Raw genomic sequence first — 15,254 nt, forward strand, 5'->3', positions numbered from 1 at the left:
GTGAGGGCTGGAATCAGGCTTGAATCTAGTCTTCCCACCTGCGAAGTCCTCGTTCTGCTGGTGAGGGATTGCTCCCCCCACTTTGTGGATGAGGAGGGTTTGGTGGCCTAGAGAGACTGTGGGAGGAGCCTCGTGGGCCAGCTTCCAGCTGTCCTAGGAGGTCTTCAGGGGGCTGAGAGAGGCAGTGGGCAACGGAGGGAGGAGGGGGAGGCAGGGCTCGATTTCCTTTCTGGCCGTTGTTCTTCCTGGCCTGCCTTGCACACTGCCAAGGGGTCCGTGCCGAGTTGGGCCTGGGCCCGCAGAAGGCAGAGCCAGGGAGGGCCCTCTTCCCTTCCGGCAGGGAGGAGGTGCCACAGCCATTTCCGAGACTGGCAGGCACGAGGCACTGGGCTGTCTGCCCCACACATACCTCTTGCTGGCAAAGCCCTCACACCCCTTGTGGAGCCTGGGCCACGCTGGCCCTTCAGCCAAAGCCCCTGAGCTCCCTCCAGCTTGGCCCACACTAGCTCTGTTTGACTCTGAGCAAGTCATTTGCCCTCTGAGCCTCAGTTTCCTTGCCAGTAAAATGGGGGCAGAGTTGGGGTGAAGAGGAATGAATCTGGCACATAGCAGGTATTCAACAAATGCTAGTACTTAGTCCACTTGGGGATGGGGGCTAGTTGTGATTTACCAGCTCAGAAGGGCCTTCCTCATCCCCAGAGAAGAGACCCCCTTTCCTACCTTTCACCCCAGCCAGCAGGGGACAGGACAGAAGGGTCCTCAAGGAAACGGGGTGCTCTTGCAGCAGAGTCCTGGAACCGGGATTGGAGTTTGCAGCTCCATTAGCTCCTTCTGTACGGATGACTTGGACATCTGCCCAGCCTTTGTCACTGGGGGCATGTTCTGTATCCCAGACAACTGGAAATAGGCCTCATGGTCTGTGTCACACTGTGACCCCCAGCAAGTCATGCCCGCTCTGGGCTCAGCGCCTCCCAACAGCAGCTACCACTTACCCAACGCTCACTGTGCAGGCACTCGGCCAGGCCTTTGTGCAAGAGCCGATGCAGTCCTCCTGTCGGCCCGTGAGGTTGGTGCTGTTATTATTGCACCCATTTTGTAGTTAAAGGAAAGACCCAGAGTAGGGAAATAATTTGCCCAGGAACGTATGCTGGTCACTGGCAGAGATGGGCTTCAGATGTCTCTGGGGATGCCCATCTTGCTCTGGGTTTCCCCTCTCTTTAAAATGATCTTCTTGGAGGGTAGTGGTGGTGGGATGAACTGGGAGATAGGGACTGACATATATACACTAATTTGTATAAAGTAGATAACTAATAAGAACCCACTGTATGAAAATAAATAAATAAAATTAAATTTAAAAAAATAAATAAAACGATCTTCTGGCCCTGTCTTAAGCTCTGGTGAGAACTGGGCAAGAGGGTGGACAGGAGAGGCTTTTGGAAGCATCAAAAGGCTCAGATAAAAGTAAAGGCATTGCTAAGAACAGGCTTTCTGGGAGCTGAACTATGATGTGGACATGGGAAACACAGGGTGCCTGGGTTTGGGTTTTGGTTCTACCACTTCCTGGCTGTGCAACCCTTGGTGAGTTACTTGACCTCTCTGTGCCTCAGTTTCCTCTTCTGTAAGTGGGGGTGATGAGAGTACCTGCCTACGCTGGGGTTGCTCTGTGGTAGAGGTAGGATGGCCTGCTCATGCCCTGCTCATCACCCACCTTTGCTCAGGTCTCTAAGGACATCTCCGTGCGGCTGCATAAAGAGCTCGAGGCGGTGGAGAAGAAACGGGCGAGGCTGGAGGAGGAGAATGAGGAGCTTCGGCAGCGGCTCATTGAGACCGAGCTGGCCAAGCAGGTGCTGCAGACAGAGCTGGAGCGGCCGAGAGAGGTGAGGCCCCCGTCCACCCCGGCAGGGCCAGGCCTGGGCTGGGCAGGCATGTGCCAACCCCATCCAGCCAGTGTCTCTGAGCCTCTGTCTCTGCACAGTTATGCCTCCCTGGCAGAGCTGTCTATTCATTCACTGCTCCAGCACGCGCTCCCTGAGCACCTACTGTGTTCACTGTGTGCTGGATACTAAGGACACAGGGGTGCGTGAGAGACACCTGGTTCCTGTCCTCCAGGAGCCCACAGGCTAACGAAGGAGACAGTCAGCCATCAAAGGACCACAGCTGGGAGAGGATTGCCTGAGAAAACATGCAACAGTGCTGAGCAGGGGACCCAGCCCTCTGTGCCTCAGTTTCCTCATGTATAAAATGGGATAGTAATACTTCAAATCATTGGAAGGACTAAGTGGTATAGATTTTGTGGACACGCTTTAGGGACTGCCTGGCATTGCCACTCGGTATAAAGTCACTGCCGGGTCTGGGCAGCCTCTGGCTGGTGTCTCAACACATTTCCAGGACACAGATGCTTTTCTTTTTTTAAATTTAATTAATTAATTTATTTTGGCTATGTTGGGTCTTCGTTGCTGCACTCGGACTTTCTCTAGTTGCGGCGAATGAGGGCTACTCTTCATGGCAGTGCGCGGGCTTTTCATTGCGGTGGCTTCTCTTGTTGAAGAGCACGGGCTCTAGAGCGCATGGGCTTCAGTAGTTGTGGCTCGCGGGCTCTAGAGCACAGGCTCAGTAGTTGTGGCGCACAGGCTTAGTTGCTCCGCGGCATGTGGGATCTTCCCGGACCAGGGCTTGAACCGTTGTCCCCTGCATTGGCAGATGGATTCTTAACCACTGCGCCACCAGGGAAGCCCCAGATGCTTCTTGAGTGTGACCCCAGGCACCAGCTTCTCTGTCTTTGGTCATGAGAGTCCTTCCACCTGGCATCCCATTCTTCCTTCTGCTGTGTGTTAGGTGTACAGCATGTTAAACACCATGCTAGACACTTTCCATGATTTTCAGAAAGGCCTGATGAGGTTGTGATTGTACCAGTTTTATGGATGAAAACACAGCCCTGAGGGAGGGAGCGATGTCCTCCAGGTCACGTAGGGCCCAGTGGGCTGTGCAGATTGGAAACCATCAGCCCAGGTGATGCCTAAGGGCTGGAATCCTCCAGAATCCAGGGGTCCGTGTCCCAGGCGGCCCCGGTGCCTTCTGCCCCCAGAGGCACAGCTGGGCCTCAGCTGTCTGGCTGCGCATGAGGCATGCTAGGATCGAACGTTGTTCCGGGGCACAGTTCTCACCTTCCCAAGGGCAGGCGTGCCAGCATTCCAGGACAGACACCACAGCCCTGAGGCCATAACAATCCTTCTGCTGCCCTCCCCACTGGGTGTGTTGGTGTGACGTGCCAAAGGCTTCTCGGTGTGGAGATGGGAGGTGTTTGCTACTCAGGGCTGCCCAGGGCTCCTGCCCTCCATGGCCTGGCCAATAACAGGGAACCATCTTCACACATCTCATCGCCGCCACCCTTGATAGTGAAAAGGAGAGACAGTTTCAGAAGGTGCCTTGGATGTCAGCCTGTTCCCATTGTAAAGGAGAAGGAACAGAGGTCCAGAGAGGGAGAGCCTGCCTGAGCTCACCCAGCCTTTCCTTGCCTGAGATGGGGCTGAGACCCTGAAGCCACCTCCCCTAAGTTTCAGTTTCTTCATCTGTGACATCAGGATAATAACAGTACCCAGTTTATGAAGTTGTTCGTGATCATTCATAAGATTGGGTAACCATAAAACACTGTGAAGAAGTTAAAAAGAGTAAGGTAGTATAGCAGTTCCTGAGAAAGTTAAACAGAATTTCCAAATAAGCCAATTCCACTTCTGGGTATATAGCAAAATTGAAAGCCGGGACACGAACAGATATTTGTACCCTCATGTTCATAGCAGCATTATTCACGGTAGCCAGAAGGTGTAAGCAACCCCCATGTCCATCAATGAACCAACAGAAATGTAGTATATACCTACAATGTATGTATAATCTTAAGCAGGAACGTGATTAAACAGGCTACAACGTGGGTGAACCTCGAGGACACTGTGCTCAGTAAACTGAGCCAGACACAACAGGACAAGCATTATATGATTCCACTCAGATGAGATACTGAGAGTAGTCAAATTCATAGAGACAGAAAGTAGGTTAGAGGTTACCAGAGCCTGGAGGGAGGAGGGTATAGGGAGATACTGTTTAATAGGGACAGCATTTCAGTTTGGGATGATGACGAAGTTCTGGAGGTGAATGGTGATAATGCCACTGGATCGTACCCTTGAAAATGGCTAAAAATAGCAGATCTTATGTTATGTATATTTTACTGCCATCAAAAAGAAAAAAATGGTTAAAATAGTAAATTTTATATTAGGTGTACTTTCCCACGATTTAAGAAAAAAGGCAGATACATATGCACTGATGTGGAAAGATCTCTAAGATACATTGTTAAGCGGGGAGAGGAAGCTACAGAACCATACGTATTGTGCAGTCCCACTAATTATTTTGGAAAGTCATACAGAATGAACTGATTTCGAAGCCTGTGTCTATATGTGCAAGTGCATAGCCTGGAGGAAAGTCTGGAGGAAAACCCACTGAACTGAGGCATTAGAAATGGTAGGAGATGGTAGGCAGTGGCTTTTGCTTTTTATTCTATGATTGCTGTATTTAGGGGTTTTTGGGGGGGGGCGCGTGGTTATTATTAGTGAACTTTTAAATAAAGTCAAGCATGTAAAGAGCCCTTTGTGGTGCCTGGCACACAGTTGGTGCTCAGGAAACACTGGTTCACTTCCTCTTGAAGGCCACGTCAGTGAGGCTGGCCTAGCCCTCCCTGATGTGCCCCTGGGTGTCTTAGGATCTGCGGAAGGAGGCGTGGCCCTGTGTTTATTTGCTGATTGCCCTCTCTCCTCCCTCTCCTTCCTGATATGGTTTCTATGGAGACGAGGGTCCCTTAGCAATTCTTCTGCCAGAGCTGTTCCAGTCCCATCATCGAGATCTGCCTTTGCCATCCTGACAGGTTGCTGTGGCGATGCTGTCACCCGGCTGGGAACAGGAGCCCCTGGCCTGAGCTGATGTGGTTGCTATGGAGATGGCTCTTCGCTAGAGAGAAGGGAGGGTGGCCTGCCCCAGCTGTGTTCTGCAGTGGCACCGTTGCCAGCTGGGCTGCAGCTCAAAAATCGTAACACGAGCCACCGCCACCCCCAATCCAGTATCATTCCCCGTCTTTCTATTTTAGGCAGAAAGCCAATCTCAGTGTCGATGGGATTTATTATAACATAGCTGCTGTGTCTGAGTGCTTGCTCTGTGCCAGGCACTACACTAAGCACTTTATGTGTGTCTTCACGTTGTGTAGCCAGCAGCCTCCCAAGGTACATCGTGATTTTGTCCCCATTTTATTTTATTTTGTTTATTTATTTTTTTGGCTGGGCCACACAGCTTGCGGGACCAGGGATTGAACCCAGGCCCTCAGCAGTGAAAGCGTGGACTTGCTGGATATAGATGGGACAGGGGAAAGACAAGGATGGCATCCTAACCCAGGACTCCCCATCTCCCAAAGCCACACTGACTCTTACGGTGATGCCCGTGCCCTCCTTGCCCCATCCAGGGGCCTTCCTAGAACCCAGCTGTGTTTTGGAACCTCTGAAGAGGCCACTCACTCCAACGAGTACTTCCTTCTCTGGCCCAGGCTTCTTGGCCCGATTCCCACTCCCATGGGGTAGGAAGGGCACTCACCATAGTATCAGTTCACCTGGGTTCAAATCTCAGTTCTGCTGGCGTCGTCATCTGATGCAGCCTAGCCGTGGCCTGTGTGCTGCAGGGCAAACTCGAACTTGGAGTTACACGGGCCTGAGTTTGAATCCTGGCTTTGCCACTTATTTGCAAATAACTGTAGTGTTGGGCAAATCATGTAACCGCTCCAGTGCTCAGTTTGTTCCTTTATAAAATGGGAATATGGGGACTTCCCTGGTGGTCTGTGGGTAAGACTCCACGCTCCCAATGCAAGGGACCCAGGTTCGATCCCTGGTCGGGAAACTGGATCCCGCATGCATACTGCAACTCAGAGTCCGCATGCTGCAACTAAAGATCCCACGTGCCGCAACTAAGACCCAGCACAGCCAAAATAAATAAATGATAAATTTTTTTTAAATGGGGGGCTTCCCTGGTGGCGCAGTGGTTGAGAGTCTGCCTGCCGATGCAGGGGACACGGGTTCGTGCCCCGGTCCGGGAAGATCCCACATGCCGCGGAGCGGCTGGGCCCGTGAGCCATGGCCACTGAGCCTGTGCGTCCGAAGCCTGTGCTCTGCAACGGGAGAGGCCACAGCAGTGGGAGGCCCGCGTACTGCAAAAAAAAAAAAAAAAGGGAACGTGAATCCCTACATCTCAGAGGTGTTTATGAGAATTAATCAAGACAAGCAGGTAAAATGCTTAGTGGAGAATAAGAGCTCGGCAAATACTGGTTATCAGTGTCATCACCTGTGGGCCTTAGTTCAATACATATCCTTCTGCTGCCTCTAGCAAGGAGCTCTCCATATCTGACTGCCAGGCGCCCGTGGAAGGAGCAGTTAGGCAGCAAATCAACGCCTGCACTTGGCAGCCTCTGCCCCTGTACTTTGATTTGGGGTCCGTGTCAAACCGCTCTGTTTCCTCCACTCAAATGGTCTCCCTCAGCCCGGAGCCACACCGACTCTCTAGCTGCTTCAGCCACTTTGGAGGAAGAATTCCTCAGTCTTTGAGATGCACCCCTACCCCAGGCTCCCCCCGGAGTAAAGTTGGTACACACAGCACAGTCTGTGTTTTCAGTGAGACCTTTTCAAACATCCCCTCTAAATTGGATGAAAATCTACCCAACTGTTTTGGCAGAAGGCTTGTTTTATTCCTTGAAGGTTGGTCTTTGTTTCCTGGCAGCATGGAAGCATGGAAGGTGTTAGAAGACAGGGGGCCTCTCCAGAGCTGTGCTCAGGCAGCCTCTCTGTGTGGGCTGGAGGGGCGGAAGTACCCTCTTCTGATCTCCTGGAGGAGGGCAAGGAGGGCAGAGCTTCTGCTCCTACTAGGAGCCGTTAGACCAAGGATGCTTAGAGGCACCACCCCGGCTGCTCAAAAGCGGCCTTGTGAGTTGCTGGTGGGTGGGGAAGCCCCTGCTGCGTGCCAGGCCAAGGACTGTGCCCTCGGGGTCCGGCACTTGTGACTGGCATTCTTGTTGGTGCCCGGGTGCTGTCCTGCCCTGCCCCAGCCCGCCCACCTGAGGCCCAGGGCCAGAGCATCTGCCCCTGGGGGCTTGACAGAGGGGCTGTGACGGGCCTTGGCTCCCTGGAGGGGCAACGCGGTCCCCCAGGCCGCCTGGCCAGCTGCTGCCCTGCAGAGAGGAGGAAGGTCTTTGTGCTCTGTGAGCCTGCCTTGTTTTCCCTCCAGAGCCGCAGAGCAGTGTGGGAGCCTAAATGGCTTAGATGAGGTGGGGGGCAGGGACAGGGGCAGTTCCATCCAGAAAAGGCTGGCACCACTTTGGTCCTGAAAAGGTTTGCTGCTTCAGCCCCTCTTCTCTGCCCACTGCCCTCCCTTTCTGGTGGGCACTCAGATCTCACCCTCTGAAAATGTGTTGGAATGGTGTTCATGACTTTTCTTGGGGAAGTACATTTTAAAAACATTTTACTATAACTTTCCCCTCCCACCCAACAGGTAATATATGCGTAGTAGAGAAAGACTAGGAAATACAAGCAAGCCATAAGGAGAAGAAGTTTCACCCAGTATTCAGAGGGAGTTCCTCCGAGTAATTACCAAATTACTATTTGGGTGGGAGTACTTCCCAATATGTTGTACTTCCAATACGTTTTTCTACGTATGCGCACACACATATTGAAATGTATATATGCATTTTTTTTTACTAAAAAAGTAATATAAGCTCAGTGAAGCAAAAATTTCATTACAAAAACATCTAAATGCATGCCTAGCATACCTCTAAGGGTGGACACGTCAGGCTCTGGTTGCACTGCTTGCCTCGGGCAAGAGAGCTGGTCACAGGGTTCACTGTATTCCTTTTTGGTTTGTTTCTTTTTTTTTGTTTTTTTTGCGGTACGCGGGCCTCTCACTGCCGTGGCCTCTCCCGTTGCGGAACGCGCAGGCTCAGCGGCCATGGCTCACGGGCCCAGCCGCTCTGCGGCATGTGGGATCTTCCCGGACCGGGGCACGAACCCGTGTCCCCTGCATCGGCAGGCGGACTCTCAACCACTGCGCCACCAGGGAAGCCCCCTTTTTGGGTTTTTTGAAGTTTGAAGTATGTGAGTGTGTCCTCCAAAATGTAAGAAATAATAATGATACATAAAATAAAAGAAGAAAGGCTCCCCTAACCACTTCCCTCAATACGACGCCTGACTCAGCCTAACCTGTGATTTGGTTTGGTTTGTGTCTTTTCAGGCCTTTCTCTGTGCTTATATGATGTATATTCCTCTGTGTATTTTTTTTCATAGAGATGGGATTATGTTACTTGCACAGTTTCTGTAACATACAGAATAATATAGCATGAACACAGACTGTCTTTTTAAAGGCTGGATGTTTTGGGGTTTTCTTCTGCTTTAAGGTGCTTATTATAAAAGTCAAAGATCACAGAGTCGAGTAAACATAGGAAGGAAAGTCTAAAAGAACACCATCTATTTCAGTATTTTAAACACAGAGCCAGAGATCTAGAAGGAGCTCCAGCTGACCCTCAGCTGTGGTCACCCTCAGGAGGAGAAGGGATGGGGGTGTAAACAGGGGGGCTTCTGCTTCGTCAGAACAGTACAGATTTACAGTGAGAATGTGTCTTTATATATTAATTTATTTTTTAAAATACTGTATAATTTTTAAAAACTTTAAAGAGAAAACGCTGGAAGACTATGTCTTCCCTCCTGAAAAAATGTGGGGGAAGAAAAGTGCAAAGTGCAAGTTCCCTGTACTCTCATCGTTATCAGCCTGGTGCTTGTTCTTTAGACCATATTCCCCCACCATGCACATGTGCACACGTGTATACACACACACACACCATCTTATCTTTATAAAAATGGTAACATGTTCTGGCTTTTTTTTAAATAACAGCTTTACTGAGATGTAATTCACATACCATATAGTTTGCTTTTTAAAGGATACAGTTCAGTGGTTTTTAGAATACTCAGAGTTTACAGCCATCACCACTCTCTAATTCCAGGACATTTTCCTCGCCCTAGAAAGAAACCCCAAGTCACTCCCCATTCCCTCTTCCTCTTCCTCCCTGGCAGCCACTCATCTACTTTCTGCCTTTGTGGCTTTGCCTCCTCTCAACACTTCATGTAAATGGATTCATACGCTGTGTGGCTTTTTGCGACGGGCTTCTCTCACTCAGCATGTTTTCAAGCATGTTGTAGCATCGAGCAAGGCTTCGTTCTTTTCCGTGGCTGATACTGCCTTGTGTGGCTCTGCCACGTTTTGTTCATCCATTCATCCGTCGGTGGACATTAGGGTTGCGGGTTTTGTTTTGCAGTTAGTTTCCTTTCGCTCACCAAGCTGTCTCAGAGATTTTACCATGTAGTGAATCTCACCCTCCCTCTGTCCTCTTTCATGGCTTTAGGCTTTGTGTTATCTCACTCCTTTATATGTGATGGCTGGGACCTCTCAGTGCCCCTGGAGACCCCTGGTTCCCCTTACTGTTACCCCACTTCCCTCCTCCAGAAAGTCTACAGTGGTCACCTAATCCATGGCTCAGTTGTGTATTGATAGATGATGAAATGGAGTTTCAGAGAGAGGAAGGGGTTCACCCAGGATCATAAACTCAGTGTTGACGGGGTCCCAGCTGAGGTCACAGCCCCTGCCATCAGCTTGTGATGGGCGGGCCCAGATCTGCAAGCCTGACCACCTGACTCCTGGGCCCCCACCTCACCACTCCAGGAGGGGTCTCTGAGCATCCCCTTCCCAGGCCCCTTTTGTAGGAGGGGGTCTTTGGGGAAGGACTTGTTTTGTGGCCCTCACCCCTGCCTTCCCTACTCTTTCCTCCTTGCCTGGCAAGATCCTCCATCAGTCCTTCTCAAATACTGGCTCCCTGCTCTTGGCACCCAGCGTCTGAAATATCAGCCTCTGCCTTCTTGCCTCATTTGCATTTCAAAAGGTCTCTTTAGGAATTGATTCGGCTCTAAGATGAACTTAAGAGCCTGTCTGGGGTTCATCTCCCTGGCTCTGTGGTTCCAAGCTTAGCTGCACATTAGAATCACCTTGGAAGCTATTTAAAAATACTGATGCCTGGGACCTACCCAGACCAATGATGTGAGACTCTCTGGGGTTGGGACCTTGGGCATCTTTTTTTTCTTTTTAAGTTTCCCTAGGTAATTCTGACGTGCACCCAGGTTGAGAACCACTGTGCTGGCTCCACTCTGTCCCTTGTCCAAGAAGGCACATTTTCTCCTTCCAGGTCTTTGGAGCTAGAACAAGAGCTCTGTCAAGAACTGGTCCCAGGGACTTCTCTGGCGGTCCAGTGGTTAAGACTTCACCTTCCAATGCAGGAGGTGCAGGTTCGATCCCTGGTCCGGGAGCTAAGATCCCACATGCCTCATGGCCAAAAAACAAAACATAAAACAGAAGCAATATTGTAACAAATTCAATAAAGACATAAAAAAAAAAAAAAGAACTGGTTCCAGGTCAGCTCTGGTTTTGCTGTGGGACCTCTCTCTAGCCTTCAGTAAACTGGGGGCTTAGATTAGATCAGTGGTTCTCACCTTCAGCGACTGGGTGTGAGACATGGGGGACCAGGAGCCCATGTATTTGGACTACCTGGGAGCATGCTTGACAATTACCTGCCTGACTTGAAAAGTCAAATGTAACCCAAGGGTGATTTTATATGCCACTAACATGAATCACCCCTCTCTTGGGAAGAAGTGTTCAGTGGACTCATGCATCTGAGTGACTTTTTTAAACGTTGAGAAAGTTCAGAAATGATTTTTATAACAATTCCTCAAATTCCCCTCCACTGGGCTTGTGCCATTTTGCATTCTTGCCAGTGAAATATGAGTGATCCTGTTTCTCCATAGTTTCATCAATAGAATGTGTTGTCAGGTGTTTGGATTTTTGCCAATCTGATAGGTGAGAAATTGTATCTCAGTATAGTTTTAATTCACATTTCTCTACCATGATTAGGGTTGAGCATCTTCCTATGGTTGGAGCCATCTATCTTTTTTTGCATGTGAACCGGTTTTCATATCTCTAGCCCGTTTTTCTATAGGTGTGTTGGATTTTTTCCTCTATTTTGTGAATCTCTTTACATATTTAAGATATTAACCCTTTGTCAGTGTAATACATTGCAAATATTTTTTCCCAGTTAATTATTTCTATTTTTGCTTTTCTTCGGGTATTTTTTTTCCCATGTCGAATTTGCTTATCTAATCAAATGTATCTATTTCTTCCCCTATTGCTTCTGTAGTTTTGAATCATGATGATTATTATAGGCTTATTTTGCTTTAATCTGCATGAAAACCTACCATTTAAATTGTAAAAAATGATCAGTTCCTCGTCATTTCTAAGTGTCTTGTATAGTTATGATCTGTTTTACCATATTCATTTTGTTTATTAGTATCCATGCTGAATTAAAGTCCTCACTAGAATGTCAGTTCCATGAGCTCAGGATTCCCCCTGAGATGGAGATTTGCATACAAGAGGCTTCTGGAAACGTCCCCTTGGAATAACACCATCAGGGATCGAGGCAGAGGGAGAAGCTGAGCTGCAGAGCATTCACACCAATGGCCTCAGCTGATCCCATGGGGAGCTCTGGAGCTGAAGTGGGAGGGGGCACGGACCAGTCACTGGATGTGGGTTCCCCGCCCCCCCAGTACCCCCACCCAGGGAGGGCACATGACCTTGGATGAGGTGGTTGCCCTCAGCCAATGGCCATCGCTGGGGGAAGGACTCAACTTTGAGGTCTTAGCCAGGGGAATGCGTGCCCTAGTCCTAAAGGCATAACACTCCAGCATCCCCCTCAAGTACCCTGTCTGTCGTGGTCCCTGCTGTATTCTTCATGCCTAACTATGCCTGGCACGTGATAGGTGCTCAGGGAGTCTTTGGTGAATGAATGAAAGACAAACAAGAACAGAAACCCAGATTTCTGGGTCTTGGGCTCAACCCAACTGGATCACAATTTCAGGGTGAGAGAGGGGAGGAACCCTGGGCAGGTGGGTTCAGAATCGTCTCAAGTGCTTCTGTCCTGTTCCCCATTTGCAACCCATTGGGTGGTCTTGAGACTTCTCTGGCTCAGCAGTTGATGCTGGTCAAGGCTGGACATGGCTGGGCTGCGCTGGCCAGGGAGGGCAGGGGCCCTCAGCGGAACCCTAGGCACTGTGACTGCTCTTTGGATGTGCATCACCCTGTGAGCTTTCAGTTCAGTTTTTTTTAATCTCGCTCCAGCATTCCTTGAAGAAAAGAGGAACCCGCTCCCTTGGGAAGACGGACAAGAAACCTTCCATGCAGGTACCTCCCGTCAGCCTCCACAGCCTCTGTGCAGCCCCCAGCAGTAGCTTTCAGTCTGAAGGCCCCAGGCCTAACTCCATGTGGCTCGGGGAGTCCCCAGAGGTGCCCACCCTGCCCCAGTTTCTACTCCATCCTCCCCTTGTTCACTTTCTTAGCTTCGCTGTGTACTTTACTTCCCCAAAGTACACCCTGAGCCCATGGTTCTCACATGCTCTGCTAGAGAAAGTGCTATATGTAGCACAGGTCAGGCATAGAATATAGTTAGTTTCTAGTGGTCCTGGATGGTCAGGGTGTCAGGCACTTTTTACATATTGTCTCATTTAATTTTCTTCATGGTCTGTGAGGGAGGGAATGTTATTGCCCCATTTTACAGATGAGAAAACGGCAGTAGTAATGGTAGTAGTAGTAGCAGCAACACTGACCCTGGCAGAATGTTGCCTACTCCAGGAAGCCCTCCTGGACTCCCCAGGCTACATGCGGTGCCCCATCTGTGCTGCAATATGTATGTCCCCCTCTCTGCTTCCCCTCTGGACCCACAGCTCCTTGAGGGTCAGGGCTGTGTCCCCAGCACGTAGTTAGTGCTCCCTGAAATGCTGTGGCCGAGCCTCCCAACACTAACCTTGCTGGCTTGTGCCTGTCCCTGTTCCCCCTCGGGCCACAGGAGGACAGTGCCGACCTGAAGTGCCAGCTGCACTTTGCAAAGGAGGAGTCGGCCCTCATGTGCAAGAAGCTCACCAAGCTGGCCAAGGAGAATGACAGCATGAAGGAGGAGCTGCTCAAGTACCGCTCGCTCTACGGGGACCTGGATGGCGCCCTGTCGGCCGAGGAGCTGGCGGACGCACCCCACTCGCGGGAGACCGAGCTCAAGGTTCATTTGAAGCTGGTGGAGGAGGAAGCCAACCTGCTGAGCCGCCGCATCGTGGAGCTGGAGGTGGAAAACCGCGGCCTGCGGGCCGAGATGGACGACATGAAGGACCACGGCGGTGGCTGCGGGGGCCCCGAGGCACGCCTGGCTTTTTCCGCTCTGGGCGGCAGCGGCGGCGAGTGCGGGGAGAGCTTGGCGGAGCTGCGGCGACACCTGCAGTTCGTGGAGGAGGAGGCTGAGCTGCTCCGGCGCTCCTCAGCCGAGCTGGAGGACCAGAACAAGCTGCTGCTGAGCGAGCTGGCCAAGTACCGCTCGGAGCACGAGCTGGACGTGACGCTGTCGGAGGACAGCTGCTCCGTGCTCAGCGAGCCCTCGCAGGAGGAGCTGGCAGCCGCCAAGCTGCAGATCGGCGAGCTCAGCGGCAAGGTCAAGAAGCTGCAGTACGAGAACCGGGTGCTCCTCTCCAACCTCCAGCGCTGTGACCTCGCCTCCTGCCAGAGCACGCGGCCGATGCTGGAGACGGACGCCGAGGCCGGGGACTCGGCCCAGTGTGTGCCCGCGGCCCTCGGCGAGGCCCACGGACCCCACACCGCCCGGCTCTGCAGGGCCCGGGAGGCCGAGGCGCTGCCGGGGCTGAGGGAGCAGGCCGTCCTGGTCAGCAAGGCCATCGACGTCCTGGTGGCCGATGCCAACGGCTTCACGGCCGGCCTCCGCCCGTATCTGGACAACGAGTGTGCCGACTTTCGGCTGCACGAGGCCCCCGGCAACAACAGCGAGGGCCCCAGGGACACCAAACTGATCCACGCCCTCCTGGTGCGGCTGAGCTTGCTCCAGCAGGAGCTCCACGCCTTCACGCGGAAGGCGGACTCGGTCCTCGGGGACCCCAACAAGGAGCAGCCAGAGCCCTTCTCGACGCTGCCCGCCTTGGGCTCCCAGGGACCCTCCAAGGAGATTCTTCTGGCCAAAGACCTTGGCTCAGACTTCCAGGTAAGATGTCCCAGTCACAGGCCCTATTACTTTTTTTATATATGTATGTACGGTTTTTTTTTTACTGAACCATACGTACAGAGAGGCACGCAAAGCACAAGTACACAGCTTAATGAATTTTCCCAAAGTGAGCACACCTGTGTAAGCGTCACCCAGGACAAGAACTAGAATGTGACCAGCACCCCAGAAGGCCCTCCTCAGGTCCCCTTTTAGCCACTATCCCCACTCCCAAGGGTAACCCCTCTCGATTCAGTTTTGCCTGTCTTTGAACTTTGCATAAATTGAATCACACAGAACACACTCACCTGTGCCTGACTTTTCACTCATCATTATGTTTGTTGTCTCAGGTGGCAATAATTTGTGTGTTCTCATGACTGAATATGATCTCATGGGGTGAATATACCACAGTTCTCTTAGCTATTTGCTGTTGATAAAGGAATTCATTCCAAAGCCCTATCTTTTATGCCAGGTCGCCCTTTCTTCTCCTCATGTTTCTTTTGCAACGCTGTATTTTAAAACGAGTATTATTTAAAAAAAAAAAAGCTTTGGTCAGATCCTGTGCAAAGGCCAGAAACTTGGCTTTCTAAAGGTAATGAACTTCCAGCCTTGATATCTATAAACTACTAGTTAGAAAAATTAAAATAGCAAAAGCACTTGTCCCCCCAAAAAGCATCACTGCAAGAGTAATCCATAAACATGCGAAGAGCTTCAGAAGTGCCTCTGGTAAAAAGATGAAGCCTCCTCCCCCCTGCTTCTTACTCCTTCAAGGTTTTGCTATTAACACTGGTTTTGGAGCAGTGCTGTCATAGGCACGTGTGGGCTGCTTAAAATTAAATTAATAAAAGGTACGATACATATAATTGACAGTTCACTTCTTCAGTTCAGCCACATTTCAAGGGCTCGGTAGCTGCATGTGTCAAGTGGTGCAGATCTAGAACATTCCATCATCACAGCATGCCCTTCTAACTCTTTCTCTCCACGTACTCTCATATATTTGTTTTTGCCTCAAATTGCTTTATGTTATACCTCCTGCTACCGCACAACTTGTTTTTCTTGTGTA

The 15,254-nt window shown here is 50.8% G+C and overlaps 1 protein-coding gene across 3 annotated transcripts in view; it reads left to right on the forward strand.

Moving 5' to 3' along the window:
- The window catches only part of MTCL2 (microtubule crosslinking factor 2), a 68,558-nt gene that overhangs the window by 26,447 nt on the left and 26,857 nt on the right, over positions 1–15,254 (forward strand). For all 3 annotated transcript variants that reach the window (XR_013831683.1, XM_079945874.1, XM_079945875.1), the window contains exons 3-5: positions 1,719–1,877; positions 12,280–12,342; positions 13,004–14,194. Coding sequence is in view for 2 of the 3 variants with exons in the window: in XM_079945874.1 (XP_079802000.1) it covers positions 1,719–1,877; positions 12,280–12,342; positions 13,004–14,194 (1,413 nt within the window). In the remaining variant the exon portion in view is untranslated. The remainder of the gene's footprint in view (positions 1–1,718; positions 1,878–12,279; positions 12,343–13,003; positions 14,195–15,254) is intronic.

Source organism: Stenella coeruleoalba, assembly GCF_951394435.1.
Source record: "Stenella coeruleoalba genome assembly, chromosome: 15".
NCBI classification, from domain to species: domain Eukaryota; kingdom Metazoa; phylum Chordata; class Mammalia; order Artiodactyla; family Delphinidae; genus Stenella; species Stenella coeruleoalba.